At 48.4% G+C, this 15,064-nt stretch overlaps 1 protein-coding gene across 4 annotated transcripts in view; it reads right to left on the bottom strand.

Annotated features, from left to right (window-relative positions):
• Nucleotides 1-249: 249 nt before the first annotated feature.
• TBC1D16 (TBC1 domain family member 16) overlaps nt 250-15,064 on the bottom strand; it is a 32,305-nt gene continuing 17,490 nt past the window's right edge. For 2 of the 4 annotated variants that reach the window (XM_054170797.1, XM_054170798.1), the window contains exons 4-12: nt 8,853-9,050; nt 8,212-8,359; nt 6,745-6,912; nt 5,926-6,074; nt 5,009-5,143; nt 3,660-3,846; nt 2,303-2,482; nt 1,637-1,783; nt 250-1,182 (exon numbers count right to left, since the gene is read on the bottom strand). In XM_054170797.1, the coding sequence (XP_054026772.1) occupies nt 937-1,182; nt 1,637-1,783; nt 2,303-2,482; nt 3,660-3,846; nt 5,009-5,143; nt 5,926-6,074; nt 6,745-6,912; nt 8,212-8,359; nt 8,853-9,050 (1,558 nt within the window). In that variant the 3' untranslated portion in view covers nt 250-936. The remainder of the gene's footprint in view (nt 1,183-1,636; nt 1,784-2,302; nt 2,483-3,659; nt 3,847-5,008; nt 5,144-5,925; nt 6,075-6,744; nt 6,913-8,211; nt 8,360-8,852; nt 9,051-15,064) is intronic. The other 2 variants (XM_054170799.1, XM_054170800.1) reach the window with 2 other exon arrangements.

Genomic DNA, 15,064 nt, shown 5'->3' with positions numbered 1-15,064 from the left:
TTTCATTTTCACTTTGGGGAAGAGGGTGCACTACTGGCACCAGCTGAAGATTCTGAAGCCCACTTGGAGCATGGGCCACAGAAAGACAGGGCAGGACAGTAAATAGTCAGGTAGCTGAGAAGAGTCAAAGGAAACACCATGGGAAATACATTGGAAACAACAGACTTCCATAAAGCCTAAAGCCTGTAGTTGTCAGCATAAAGACACAGCTTTGCTGTAAGGGCATGAAGAAGTCACCTTTGTCAAACATCCTGACCCTGAAGTGGTGCATTAAGACCTGTGGCTGGACATGCTTTGTACAGTAGGGAAAAAACCCAACATGCCAGACAGTACTGTGGGAAACAAGGCAAGAGACAGACCAGTTCCTCCTCTCCAACAAAGCAGACACCTTCCCTGCAATCCCAACAGTCTGCAGGGTTATTTTTTTGGCAGATTATAACTAAAATGGTCTTTTATGGCTCTAGAGAGAAGCCACTCAGGTGCAGGTTTTGGTTGAAGCAGAGAGTGCGTGCATGTGGTATGCTCTGGATGGAGGAATGACACAGACAGAGCTCTTGGCACAGCTCTGCTCCGTCCACCTGACCCCCAGATGCCGCTGGTTGAACTCAGCTCTCTTTAGTGTTCTCATTTCTCATCATCAAGTAACAAAGTTCTGGTTGCTAATCAGTCCAGTCCCAGAGGCAGAATTAAAAAGTCCTTGTTAAGACCTAGAAAAAAGCATGTTCCTAGCAAACCCAAACCCGAGCACACGCCAACACTGTTCCTGGTTCGGTGGTTTTGTTCCAGCTCCACCACCAGAGCACTGGAGTTTGCTTTCCCTGTTGAGTGCGTTCGTTCCTTGTCCATTCTCCACTCTTGTCAGGAGTCTTGCCCAGCTATCCCTCCACTTTTTCCTATGCACATCCTTCCTGCCTGTCACACCCTGTTCCTCTGCAGCTATTTTCGGAAGGTGAAGACGTCTCTTGTTTTCAGGCCTCTCCTGCCTTCACTTCCTGCCTTAGGAGAAGACACTTCCGCCAGTCCCCCGTACGGGCAGCTCTCGGACTCGGGGTGATGGCCAGAACACTCCACAGCAGGGATGAAGCCACTGTCCCACATTCCTGTCCCACACAGCTTGCACAGGTCGTGCAGGCTGCAGGGGATGCGAGGTAAGAGGTGGAATTGATAGAGCAGGCTCCTCGCCTAGAGGGAAGAGAGAGAAAAGTCAGGCACTCCTCACCAGGGGACAGGAGAGCTGGGCTAGCCCAGGGCCTCCGTCCAACTGTCCTGCTCGGCTACCTCAGCAGAGCCAAAGCTCCAGCAAAGGGTAAAGGTGGCTGCAGTACAACCCACTGCTTGCAGTCACTCCCAGCCACAGATGGATCTGGAACCATGGCATGAACAGCTCTGTCTGTCATGTCCCTGGGTATGTGCAAGGCGTATCCCAGCCCTCACCACCTCCTCAGCACTCTACAGCTACCTCTGATTTCTGTAAAACTTGTTTCCAGGCAGACAGCATCCTCCTCCCCTCCCAGGCTCCAGACAAGCAGGGGGATACAGGAGATGTGGAAGGTGAAACGTCAGTCCCTGATTTTCTCGACACTCATCTCATCTCTTGGGCTTAAGACTCAGCCCACACCAGCACCTGGGCATTTACCTTCCTGAGCACAAGTTCTCCGTTCATGTGCATGGCCAGGTTGCCAAAATGCAGCAGCATCTGGTCAGTGGCCAGCTGTTGTTCAATGACATCATCCCCATAAATCACCACGATGGCCACACAGATGAAGAGGTGGAAATAATCAGTCTGCAATGAGAAAACAGGGACTGGAGTAGAGCAGGTGGAGGCAGAGGTCTCACTTCACCTCCTCCCCCACCACGAGCACATCCTTAGTGAGATTTTGTGCTCCTTCTCGTTCTGCCTGGTGATGCAGATTGTGATTCATTGGTGAATTCTGCACTCTTCCCTCCACAGTGCAGTAGCAAGGTTTACACCAGAGCTTTCAAAGCAGACTAGTGGTTTTGGAGAAGACATTCTGCAGCTCTGTGAGGGAAGGCTGAACTTCAGAAGTGGATGCTCAGCACTTCCTGGAAAATCTCCTTTTGAAGCCTGGACATCCTTGAGGAGGAGAAGCAAACCTCCCTCCCTCTGCTGCCCAGACAAACCTCTCCGAGAGGAACAGGCCCTCTGTATACACCTCTTGCTTTGGAAGCTTTGCTACGAAGAGCCTTTATGGAAATGCTGCAGTGCTTGCTGAGATGGTGAGGACTCAGCACAGGCCACGCTGCTGCCCGGTGCCTGCATGCCCATCGCCAGCGCTCTGACCTGGTAGTGTGCCCAGCAGGCTTCCCACATGCGCAGAGCCTCAGCCTCTGGAAATTCCCTTTTGAAGCAGAGGAGGATCCAGCGGTGGCAGAAGAGCATCTGCAGACCATCCTCTCCCAGAGCACAGAGGTGCTGGTGGAAGCGTGGGTGCATGAGCCGCAGCAGCTCCCGCAGGTACAGCTGCAAAGACATTGAGCTGAGCTGCTGCCTCCTGCCCCTGCTGCCCCTCTCACCCACCGTCCCCAGGAGCCCCCACCCCTTGTGCCAGGCCTGGGCTCCTGCAGAGCTGCCCACAGTTCTCTCCTCTCTCAAAACCCTCCAGCTTTACGGCCTGTTTATTACAGCACAGCCAGCAGCACGCTTGGGTCTGTCGTTGCAGGCCAGAGCTCACAGGCCATGGCAGCTATTTCACAAGGAAGGATGGAGAGTGAAAAGAAAATCCCCTGACAGCTACATTGTGAAAAGAAAGGAGAGGAGAGGAGAGGAGAGGAGAGGAGAGGAGAGGAGAGGAGAGGAGAGGAGAGGAGAGATTCAGGCTGAGGAAAGCAGCTAGGGCCTTAAAAACCACAGGAAAGAAAGCACAGAGCTCTCCCTGGCAGTGTTTCACTGCAGTAGAAATGATCAATACGGTGGTGATCTTAGAAAGCCTAACTATAGAGGCACATCACAGGGCCTAAATCTGTGCATTAACTGACTGTACCTCACCAGCAGCCTCCCATGGGGGTTGCACCACAAGTTTAAATTGGTGCCATCACGACCCTGGCCAGGATTATTCAGGTTTAGAATGGATTTTTCAGGATCTTGGTCAGAAAATAACTGTCACTTTTGTTAAAACCTAAATGGCTTCCATTTCTAAATAAGATCACCTTACTTTAAGAAACTCTGTCAGACACAGAAAGCTTTTAATTTGGAGATAATTTTAAAAATCTATTAACAATGTTAAGGCCTTAAAAAAACCCCAAACCAAACCATCACAAAAAGAGCTGCAGTTCAGTCAACAACTCTGCCTCATTCATACTCCAGAATCAGGACAAAAACCAACCATGAGTCTTTACTGCCTGAGAGAAGTGCAAAGATAAAGTAAGCAGCATGCTAAATTCATCTGATCATCAAAGGTTCCTTGAGTCAGCACCCTTTAGCATAGGCTAGGTAACTTTACTTGGACAATTTATTGCCTAGAACTGCCTCTGAGTGTCCCAGTCACTCAGGATCAATTTTATCCCTTTTGTGGCTTTGGAGAGTCATTTGGTGTGTTGGAATCCAACAGCCCAGGTCACTGATGTATGGGATTCTTCTCATTTGACTGAGGAGAAGAAGCTAAAGACAGGGCTAAAGGGAGCTCAACATTCATCCTCACCAGCTGCTTCTCCATATCCTCATCCCGGGGTGAGCTGATGAAGATTGTGTTCTGCATCAGTCCTACAAAGCACCAGAAGGTATCCGACTCATCTAGGATCTCTGCCAGGAGTGGAGCAACCAGATCAGACATCCCCTGGGAGTATCCAATTGTTGGGTTAAATACTGCATAGTTCAGCAAGATCCTCCTGGAGAAGAGATGCAAAAGGAGAGGTGAGACACAGGAAAGGGAAGGTCACAGCTGAGACCAGCACCTCTTGATTCCTACCCAAACTTCCACCACACAGGCCGAGTCAGCCAAAGGGGCAGAAGAGCAACAGATCACTCCTGCCATCTGAAAGATCAACTTGCAATTGCACCCAGAGGTTTGTGAACTTCTGAGCACCTGTGAAGCATGTTGCATCCCACAGAATTGCTCTCCCTGGAAGAACCACATCTAGAAGCACAACAAAGACTCACTAACACTACACCTAGCTGGAATTTTCCTTATGCTTTTTAGGATTACAATATTTTGCACCAATCCATTCAGGATTCAAACCATTTTGCATTTGTCCAGAGAGGCTCCTGGATGGGGAACAAGAACTCTGAGTAGCACATGGCAGCCTAAGACAATGGATTTGAAGAGAACTTCTCCAGCTCCAGTTCTCCAGCCACAGTACAGCCCATTGGGAGCAGTGCACTGGGAACAAGCAGCACCGTTCATCTCAGATACAAAGACACAGGAGCCCATTGTGAGGAGCTTTAACACCTACAGAGAAACCCTGCTGCAAACATCAGCCCAGTGAAATAAACACCAGGAGAAGGTTTTCAATACACAGAGACCAAAACAGAAACAAACAAGCAGTTAGAATTTAAAAATATTTAAGAGGCAAGAAAGGAAGGGGAAAGGTGATGCTTACACATCCATGGGGCTCCAGGCTGTATGGTTAGATGAAATCCAACTGCTCTATAATCACACCCCCGTAAGTCACACAGCCATGAAGCAGACTCTGGTGTGCTCGTCCTCAAGTCCACCAGGAGAATCACAGACCAAGGAACTGCCCACGACTCTGCTGCAGCACCCACGACCCTCCCACAGCCACAGCCAGCTTTCACATGCCCATGTGCAGGGAAGACAGGGGATGGCAGCAGGGTTGTCATATCCAGAAGCCAAGGGCTAAAGAAGCAATGAAAGCACTGGGGGAGAAGTTCTTGTTTTGGCATCACTTGGTACTGGCCACCATACACATGGTCATCTTCAGCATTCTCAAGGCAGTGAGCCAGCAGCCTGGCCCATGGGGGCTTACTCAGTTTTCTATACATTTCTCTACAGAACCATGTTGTTTGGGACACTGAGATCAGAGCCTTCACCTCATGGTTTCCACGTTTGGGTTGCCCTCCCCTCGGAAGAACTGGTTGCTGCGGTCGGTCCTCACCACGTCTTTATCCACCGTGAACTGCACCTTACGCCAGAAATCCTTCTGCTCCTCTGGAGTCATTGAGAGCCTGCAGATTGAGCAGCAAGAGGAGTGTGTTGCCAAGAGGGGGAGATGATTGCCACAAGGAACAAAAAGCCTTGTTTCAGCTTTTGTTAGCAGAGGAAAAAAAAAAAAACTACTCCTGTGTGGAGTTTTGTCATCACCTGGAAAACAGACAAGCAGGTGTGTCCAGAGCAGCAGATTTTCTGTTCACATGGATTACTAGAAGGAGCCTCCCAGGTTATAAATGTGAGGACATGATGTGTTGTCTGTGATAAAATCCGCTCTAGAAGCAGTTGGACTCTGCTCTCCACTGCTCCTTGAGGCTGGCACACCACAACTCACCTCTCTGTTACAATTTTCTCCTCATTAATGATAACAATACTGTCCCTCTCCAGCTGGAATGCACCCACAATTAGTTTACAACATGCAGTTCTTGCAGTAGTAACTTCCCTGAATTAGATACCCCTTCTTTTTCCCTATTTTTACACCCAGATATCTTGATAAAGAAATAGAAGATCCCATTTTCACCTCCAGTGTCCTAAACCAAGCATGCTGTGTGAGATATGCTTCCCTATGTGGTACTGATGAGCCTGTGTGAAGAGCACAAGCTACTATCTCCAGACCCTCAGGGGCTCTGCTCTGCCTTCACCATCCCTCCTTCACCATCCCTCTCATTTCTCTACTCCTATTGGTTTCTCCTGCAGCAAAAGATGCAGAGACTTCATGTATCCATGTATCACCATCAGTATTGCTGTGACGTCAGGCATGAGGAGAGATGAGGAGGGGAGGATGAAGCTGGTCCCTTACCTTTTCTCCTGGATCTCGAAGTATTCCTTCCTCTTCTGCAGTCTCAGTGCCTCTCTCTCTTCCGAGGTGGACTCATAGCTGTAGTAGTGCAGCAAGAAGGGCCACACCTCCCCACGGATGGAAACATCAATCCCACCAAAGAAAATGGCCTGGAAGAAGGAGCAAAAGTTATGACTGGTACAGTTTGAACGTTCCCCAAAACACCAACAAGAAACTTGCCCGCTACTGTGCTCCGGTGGCTTTGCAGTTCCTTGCTGACAAGTGACGCCTTGATTCAAGCTCCTGCAATTTGCACATGTTTAGAGGGAAAGTGCTGGCCTTCTATTCCCAGACGAGACACAAATCGGGCTCATTTCAATGTCAATAACCCCCCCTGGAGAGGCTCTATGATTAACGTGTCGTTCTCATGTCACGGCTTAATCCTCAGGCCTGGAGACACCGCGTTTCACTGCAAACTTCTCTCTCAGGACCTGGACCCAGTGCTCCCCTGCGCGTTTCCAGGCAGTAATCTCAGTTTTTCTCTCTTTGATTTGTTCACACCGCGTTCTGTGAACACGTCGAGCAGCGGGCACTTGGGTTTACTAACTCCAGCTGGCAGCAGAAGCTGGACAGCTTGTGCTCCGGGGTCGGGGAGATGCTCTACTAGGCTCATCTGCAGCCCCAGCAAGACCTCCAGCCAAGCTATGTCCATCTTTCTACATTCAGAAGCCCACTTCTTGCCCCGAGCAGGAAAGCAAACTCTCGCAGCTTCCACCAGGGCACTCACACTTTGCAGCAGGAGAGAAAGGATCAAACCCACATCAGTAGCTCTCCTCTCACCTTCTGCAGCTTGTACTCCTCTTCCACCTGTCCAGACTCGTTCAGGTGATGGAGCCAGGCAGACACATCAAGACGCTTGTAGGTGTTCTCCTCGGGGTGGGTTTCTGAGGAGGGCAGCTTGGGGCGGCGGATGGAGAACTGCATACACATCCTCTCATCAGTCAGCTGCTGAACCAGGGGAAACAAACCCAAGATCTGGAGGCAGGAGCCAGGGACAGCAGCAGAAACTCTCTGCTTTTCAGAGCAGGAAAACCTTTTTTTTTGCCTGGTTGATGTAGGACTAAGAACTGAGGTTGTTGCACTTGGGGAGGGTTGGAGTTTCCCACCCTCCCCCCGCCCCCAAATCCCGACCATTGCCACAGCAGAAGTGGTAAGAATAATTAAAAATCTTGAGTGCCACCAAACAGATTCACCTTGGAATGAATGAATGAACGAACAAATAAATAAATAATCGTTTCCATTCCTCCCCCAATCTTATCCCTGACCTGAAACTGAATTAATGCTGCTTACAGCAAAACTTCGCCCTGCCAGGAATGCCTGCAATAAATTACATATGATTGGCCATATACAAAGGGATTGCTGTTAGGCAAGAGGGGAAGTGCACTGCCAGGCTCTCTAAGGGCACTCCTGATCCCAGTGCAAGACTGCAGCTGACATTTAATTTAAAAATCAAAGGTTGTTCAATGCAAAAAGTGAGCCCAGGCGACCATAATAAGAAAAGCAGCAGGGGGCTCTGTGGGAAGGATGGAAATTTAAAAATCACTGTTTCTAATAAGCACATACAGTATCTTAAACAGATAATTAAAGAGCTCTTATCACATTTGTATGTAGATTGAACAAAATATGGCACGGTGCCTTGTCAAAACATTTTCCGGAGCGGTGTGCTGCGCTTCACAAAATGGATGAAAGGCTCTGACAGAATTTCAGACCTACCACTGCAGACTTCCCAGCCACCTTCCACGCCTGAAGCACATTGCTGACCTGTCAGGGCTAACAGAACAGCCACCTGAGCAACTCTGCTGGATTACCTTCCCCCACAGTCCACGGGCAGACCGGGAATGGATGGGGATAAGCAAGTACAAGTGAGACCTCAGGGCTGACTTGCATCCTAAACAACGGCAAACACGTCGTAGCTTCCTGCCTGACTTGGTGACATGAGCTCAGAGCTTCTTTACCATGAGGGCGGTGGAGCACTGGGATGGGTGGCTGATGCCCAGTCCCTGGAGATATTCAAGGTTAGGCTCAGCAGGGCTCAGGGTAACCTGATCTTGTTGAGGATGCCCCTGCTTACAGCAGGGGGTTTGGACTAGATGACCTCTGGAGGTCCCTTCTGACCCAGACCTTTCTATGATTCTGTGATTCTATAATTCTATGATTCATTTCTCCATCACACTCCCCTGGCTAAAAACCTACATATGAAATATCTACTGGGAAAACCCTCTCTGCCCATGAACCTTGCTCAGGTACCTGGTCCTTGAGATGGGTCTCCGTACAGTACTTCCACTGCTGAAACACCTCAGACAGTTTATCCAGGCCACCATGGTGAAAATGGAAGATCTTGTACTGGCTCTCTCTGCTTGCAACAACCAGCTGGCCACAGGTACATGCCTCATCACTGTGGGACAAAACAATGGCACAACCATCAAGACAAAGAAGGGTTGAGTAGGAAGTGGAAAGATCAGATGAGGAGCAGGGAAGGGAGAAGGTACCACAGAGGTGTTAAGAAGCTGTAGAAAGAATAACAGATAAAAATAGGAAAAAGTAGATGTGGCACTTCAGGATATAGTATAGTGGTAGTTGGGTTATGGTTGGACTCAATGTTTTTAAAGGTCTTTTCCATCCTTAATGATTCTGTGATTCCATAGATGAAGAGATGTCTTCCACACTTCCAGGTTATTTGAGACATTCTTGGTAAGAAAGCTAAGAGCAGCCTTTACTTTTCTAGGCAAGAAAATCCTAGGCTCTTCGGGGGGAGGCTGACACTTGCTTTCCTGGAGACAACCATTAGGGAAAGAATTCCAAGGGGGACTGTAGAAGCCATCTGTCTCCAGAGCCCAGTGTGCACTGATCCAGAACACACACTCCTAGCACACACAGTAAGACCTTACCTGAAGAAGAGGCGAAGGGATCGCATTTGTCCCAGGTCCACTCTGAAGACACCACAGACCTGCTCCAGGGCAAAGACCTTCTGCTGCTCATCCCATCTGGTGCCCTGTGTTTGCCCATTATTCTCCTGGAACTGGGCACTGGTGTCAAGGCTGGAGGCAGAGCTGGTGGAGCAGTTCATGCGATTGTCACAGGTGTCCCTGTAGACAAGAGGAAGAAAGTCCCCCCCAGGACATTAGCCAAAGGCTGCAGTTGCAGGCACTACACAGACACTCCACACTAAAACCTTTTGTCAGAGCTCTAAAACTGGAATTCCCTGCAGGGCTGAGGAGTCAATAGCTGACAGCCCACATAAGAGATTAAATAATCTTAATTTAATTCCCTAATTTTTATTTAATCCCCCCAAATGATCCTGGTGTTGGTCTGTTCCTGAATTCCACACAGGACTGGGGAGAGCTAAAACTGTTCCTCAGAACACTGACTTTTGACAAGACAAAATTCAGAAGCCCAGTAAGGGAACAGGCCAGAATGTCCCCAGATCCTTTGGTGCAGCACAAGGACCGGTTTGGGGATCCCAGCAGTACAGCAGGCACTTGCTGGCTCTCCAGCCCACAGCACAGAGCCCTTCAAACCATTATGCCTTGGGACTGATGAACCCTTTGGATGGTAAACCTCAGGCCACTGAAAAACCATGATTGCAGAACTACCAGTGCTCCACAGCCTGCTTCAGCAGCACTCAGGGAATAACTTCCCAGGGAAGAGACTTGTTCCACAGCTCAAGTGACCTCCTCATGCAGCTGCTCCATCCCCAGCGAGGGACAGGAGGAGTGAGCACATTTTGGCAGCATCACTGACCAAGGATCTCATCTGACAAATTCCTTTAGTGACCAATAACATCCACAGATATTTCCCCTGAACTCGAGTTTCTCACTGAGCCTTTGCAAGTGGACCTGGATTCATGTGTATGAACTTCAACCAAATGGTTTCCATTCGTAAGCTTGAGATTTTGGTGAGTTAAGGAGCAGGAAATCACACATGAGCTCTCTATACCCACCTAAAGCAGAGAGTGAACCCAACCAACTTCCAATATGCAAGGAGCTTGCCATGCCCCAGATATTTATCTCTAAGAGCAAACTTCAAGCTGAAAGTCCCCAGATGCCCACCACCAGCCCTGAGCCCAGAAGAAAAATATCACTGCTTTGAGAGTGAAGTGAATCTGCAACTGTGACCCCTTGATTCTTAAAAAGGCCAATAGATGTGAACAATCTCAGCACAAGCTCTGAATGGGTTCTGCTGTGAAATCAGGGTTTGCAGAACAAGGGCAGTAGCAGGTATAAAGCCAGCCCCCTGCAATGCCACTTTATGCAATGTTTTCTAATCCGCTTATCTAACAATGTAGGCACTGAACGCTGAAAATCACACACTCAGCATGCATCTGCAGCACACCACATCAGTATGCTTTCCAAGCCTGCCTACAGTGCCTCTTCCATGGGGAAGAGCCTTATTTGCAGCATCTAACCCATGGTTCAGGTCATTGCATTCCAATGGACAGGTCTCCGGACATCCCAGTTAGTTGTGGGTGAAATGTTGATGCGAGTCCCCTGTGAGCTGCCCAGTTCAGAGGTGCGACCCAAAACCTCCGCGCCCACACGCATGGGGAATAAATCCCTGAGTCCCCTTCTCTACTTCTGCAGCATTATGTAGATGAGACCAAGCCTGGTTTACTTGCAGCCAAGAGTGGCCTCACTCCCCTGCTCGTGAAGTTCTGCTGCTCTGTTTTCCAGAGAGAAAGCATCAAAGCAAAACTTCCATTCAAGCCCTTTGGAGGTTGAGGTCTTAAAAGCGGAATGGCAGTGTCACCATGGGAGCAGGGATCACTCAGCATACCCAAACCCACTCAAAGAGGAATGACAGCAGTTTTTCTAGGTTAAGCATCCAGTCTACTGGGATAATTCCAGTAGCCAGGAATACTTCCAGTCCCAAGCACTGTTGGTGAGGCCTCACCTGGAGTGCCATGTCCAGGTCTGGAGCCCTATGTCGAGGTCTGGAGCCCTCAACATAGAAAGGACATGGACATGAGGGAGCAGGTCCAGAGGAGGGCCACAAAAATGATGAGGGGGTTGGAGCACCTCTGCTATGAGAACAGGCTGAGGGAGCTGGGGCTGTTCAGCCTGGAGAAGAATAGGCTCCAGGGAGACCTAATAGCAGCCTTCCAGTACCTGAAGGGGGCCTGCAAGAAGGACAGAGAGAGACTTTACAAAGGCCTGCAGTGAGCAATGGCTTCAAACTAGAGAAGAGCAGATTTAGATTGGATGTTAGGAAGAGATTCTTTACTATGGTGGTGGTGGAGCACTGGAACAGGCTGCCCAGGGAGGTGGTTGGGACCCCATCCCTGGATATATTCAAGGTGATGCTTGACAGGGCCCCTGGCAACCTGATCTAGTTGAGGATGTCCCTGCTGACTGCAGAAGGAGTTGAACTGGATGACCTTCAGAGGTCCCTTCCAACCCAGACCATTCTATGATTCTATGATCATCTACACCATTATCTGCACCTTGGGAATTTTTCCATGTGGATATGAAGCCTTACTTTCTGATACAGCTGCAAAATATAACAGCTTCTAAAACATTCAGTATCTGGATCAAAGGTTGGGCTAGATGATCTTGAAGGTCTCTTCCAACCAAGGATATTCTGTGATTCATATTAATGCAAAAGTATGAGGAGTCCTGGTAGGAGACACTTGTGCTGGACTGCTTGCTGTAAGCAGCTGGTATTTGTGGAGCAACACTTCATAACAGCCACAGCTGGTTGCACAGGATTTTCCTGGAAGAGATGACTCAAACCAGCTCAAAGACTAAGCAGAGGCAACCAACTTTCTAAAACTCTTGCAAAGAGGAACTGGTCAGTATGACAAAGGGCTGGAAGATGGGCTGGCTGAGAGGATCACTGGCCTGCAGTTAGCTTGTCACAGGCCAGTGTGTCCATTCCTCAAGAATATCATCTCAAATGACCAGTGGCAGACAGACAACTGCAAGGACAGTTTCCAGTAGAGTCAGGTGAGCTCACAGCCATCCTGGGAATCGTGTAGCTCCTCAGCACCAAGTGCCAGCTGCAGCTCCTTCTGCTCCATAACCAAAATCTGCGCCAGATACAGCAGAAGCTACCTGAAAACTCAGAGTCTGGAGAGCTCAGTCACAAAGGTGCTGGCAATGTTATACTTTCTGGAAACACTTCTTCAAGAGAAATGTTTACAGCTCTCTTTTAGCCCTTAGTCGCAAGCCTGCGCACACATCCAACACAGGAGGACGCAATCTGATGCAACATGTGGAATTGGATTGACCCTTCCTGCACAGCAAAAAAGCCACTGAGTGCAAGCACAGTGCCTCAGAGTGTGCAGCCAGGGAAATTCCAATGATTTCATTGATGTGGAAGATGAAATCTGAAAGAGACATCTGTGCACCTCAAGCCCTTCAGAGAGGGCTGTGAACACTTACATTCATCTACAGTGCAGATGCAGAGGGAGTCCCACCTTGTACATTGGGGCATACTTAGTCACTGTGGAATTCAAGAAAAAAACAACCCAGCTCTCTGTGTTTAAAATTACTTTTTCCTGTACACAGTGATTGAAAGAAAAAAAACCAACAACTATTGAAAAGATTCTAATCTGTTGGACTGTTTTAAAAAATAATTTTAATACTGAGACCATTCTCCACATAAATAATGAGCAGCAGTGTGGTCAGTGCTGATTTTGTGGATTTGGGGGCCATGAGATGCACAAGATGCAAGGGAAGAATTTATTACTTGTCAGACTCTTCTATCTGTTAGATGAGGAATTTATACCAGAGCGCCCTACGAAAACAGAGAGCTGAAGCCCTGCAAGGCAAATAGCTGGAGGAACATTCCAGAGAGACTTTGGGTTGTGAGATCCAGGAAAAACAGAGAGCCAGCTAGTACACAGCACTGCTCAGCAAAACAAGAGAACAAGTGCAATGGTCCACGGGAATAAAAGGGACAGGGGGGCGGGAAATAAGGAGGATTAGCAAAACCTGAGGTAGGAAATCCATGGACATATTCATGGTTCCACTTAAGCCTTTCCCCCTTACTGAAGTCCCCTTACTCCTTTGTCTCAAAATACATCTCATTCCTGCTGGTGAGCAGGAACAGGAGTGATAGATGTTCTCCACTCAACAATCAACTCCAGCAATCGACCATATCTGCATTCCTGGAGTTTTTGCAGCCCCTAAGAAAGCAAGGGACTGCATAAGGCAGCCACATCCTCCTCCCTCCACATGGGAACTCTCTCACACAGGGACAGATACCCTGCAAACAAGACCTTGGACGTGCAGTGATGTAGCCATGGAACATAACCTACTGTTGGTACACACCTACAGCATAAAGAGAGATCAACCCAAGGATTATTTCTGTTACGGAACCAGGGCAGAGACCTGCACCAATCACATGGGAAGCCTCTTTCAGCAGTGAAGATCTAATAACTCATTTTACAACATGATGTGACAAATGTAATTATAAGAGGGAAAGGGGCTGAAGATTACAGCCATGGTGTGGCAGTTCACTGAGCTGTCAGCATGCACCACCCGGTTCCCAGAGAGCCTCTTGCTGGAGCCAAACCCTCCTTGGTTGGCTCTCCATCACCACTGCACTGAATCACTCCTTGGCTAATGACAGCTCTCCCTACAGCTTGAGAGCTATTCCTGCAGGCTGGCTGCTGAAACATCATTTATAGACAATAAGTATCATCATAATGTATGAGCATCCATGTAATGGGAATTACATGCCCCTTTTCCTCCCCAGGGGTTAGCATTTCTCTCTTTCTCCATTATTCCCCACAGGCATTGACCTTTTAGGTTCCTCTTCTTTCCAGCAAGGTGAAACAGCTCAGGGCAGCATCAACTGCCTAAAATGTCTAAGACAGCTTCAAACAAACAACCCATCAATAACAGTTCAAAGCTATCCTGAAACACCTAAAAATTTAGTGACTGCACAAAGTGAGGTAATACCAGGCAGCTGGAACCCAAATCTATTGTTCTGATTAAAAGAGATGTCCTTGCCACTCTACATACATAACGAGTTGTGGACTGTGCTGACTTCAGCAGCCTGTAGAAGATGTGCAAAAGAAAACAGATTGGCAGTTTGGGGTGGAAAAAAAAAAATATAAAAGAGACTTGTTAAAATATTTCTGCTGGTTCTGTGTCATGTGGCAGGGCAGGAGCGGCAGGACCCCTGCAGAGGAGCAAGGCCATGCAGAGCCAGACGCTGATGGTGAAATGTTGCAGTGGCACCGGCTCCTCACACCTGATCAACGCAGAGGAGTAACTAGGTTAAGAATTGTGTTAAATTCACCCTTTGGCTGAAAGTATTTGGAACCTTGACGTTCCTCTGCCTCAAGAGAGCCCAAGCGGAAACGACTGACAGTGACCTTGGTGAGTGGGGACAAAGGTGTCAGGCGGCTTGGAGGGAAACCTAAGCAGGATTTCTGAAATGAAATGCCCCAACACCCTCGCCTGGAAGTGTATCTATGCATCTGCAAACGTGTGGAAACAAACCCAATAATTCCTCCTGGTTGCTGGGAAAAACTGCCCAGGACATTACAGTGCAAAGTACAGGAATGCCAGCATGGACTTTCCAAAAGCTTGTTCCACCGGCTTGCCATTGATCTGTTTGCTTTCAAAACATAAATTTCCTCACGTTGAACTGCACTAAATGCTATTTAGTAGCTAATTAACTTTCTGTGCTGAAAACCTCCTGTAATTGCACTTCTTTCACCTTTTTTAGCCTGAGTCCTCCAGGGAACCCAAGCTGTCCTACGGCATTTGTTCTGCTCATTTCTATCTCACAGGCACAAGTTCCTTCCCGACACTGGACTGCCAATCACGGCTGCAGAGGTCACTGGAGACCAAATTAGGAGCACTCTGCCTCTGACAAACTTGCTTTGCTTAGCTTGCCGTAAAGGGAAAATAAAAGGTTATAAAAAATAATTGTATCCTTTCACGCCCAGCACCGGGAAGCAGATTCAACAGAGCTTCTAAAAGTCAGCCTGGCATTGTTAGTCACTCCCCATATTGTTAATGGTATTAACAATATCCAAAGAACGAGCTGTTTACATCTTCAAAGAGTCGGCGTCCCTCCCTCCCCCACCCCCTGCAGTAGAAGAGCAGAAGGTGGTTGGTGGTTCCCAGCCATCTACACCCCACCA

This window comes from Dryobates pubescens, chromosome 20 (genome assembly GCF_014839835.1).
Source record: "Dryobates pubescens isolate bDryPub1 chromosome 20, bDryPub1.pri, whole genome shotgun sequence".
Lineage (NCBI taxonomy): Eukaryota > Metazoa > Chordata > Aves > Piciformes > Picidae > Dryobates > Dryobates pubescens.
This window is presented reverse-complemented; position numbering and strand designations above follow the sequence as displayed.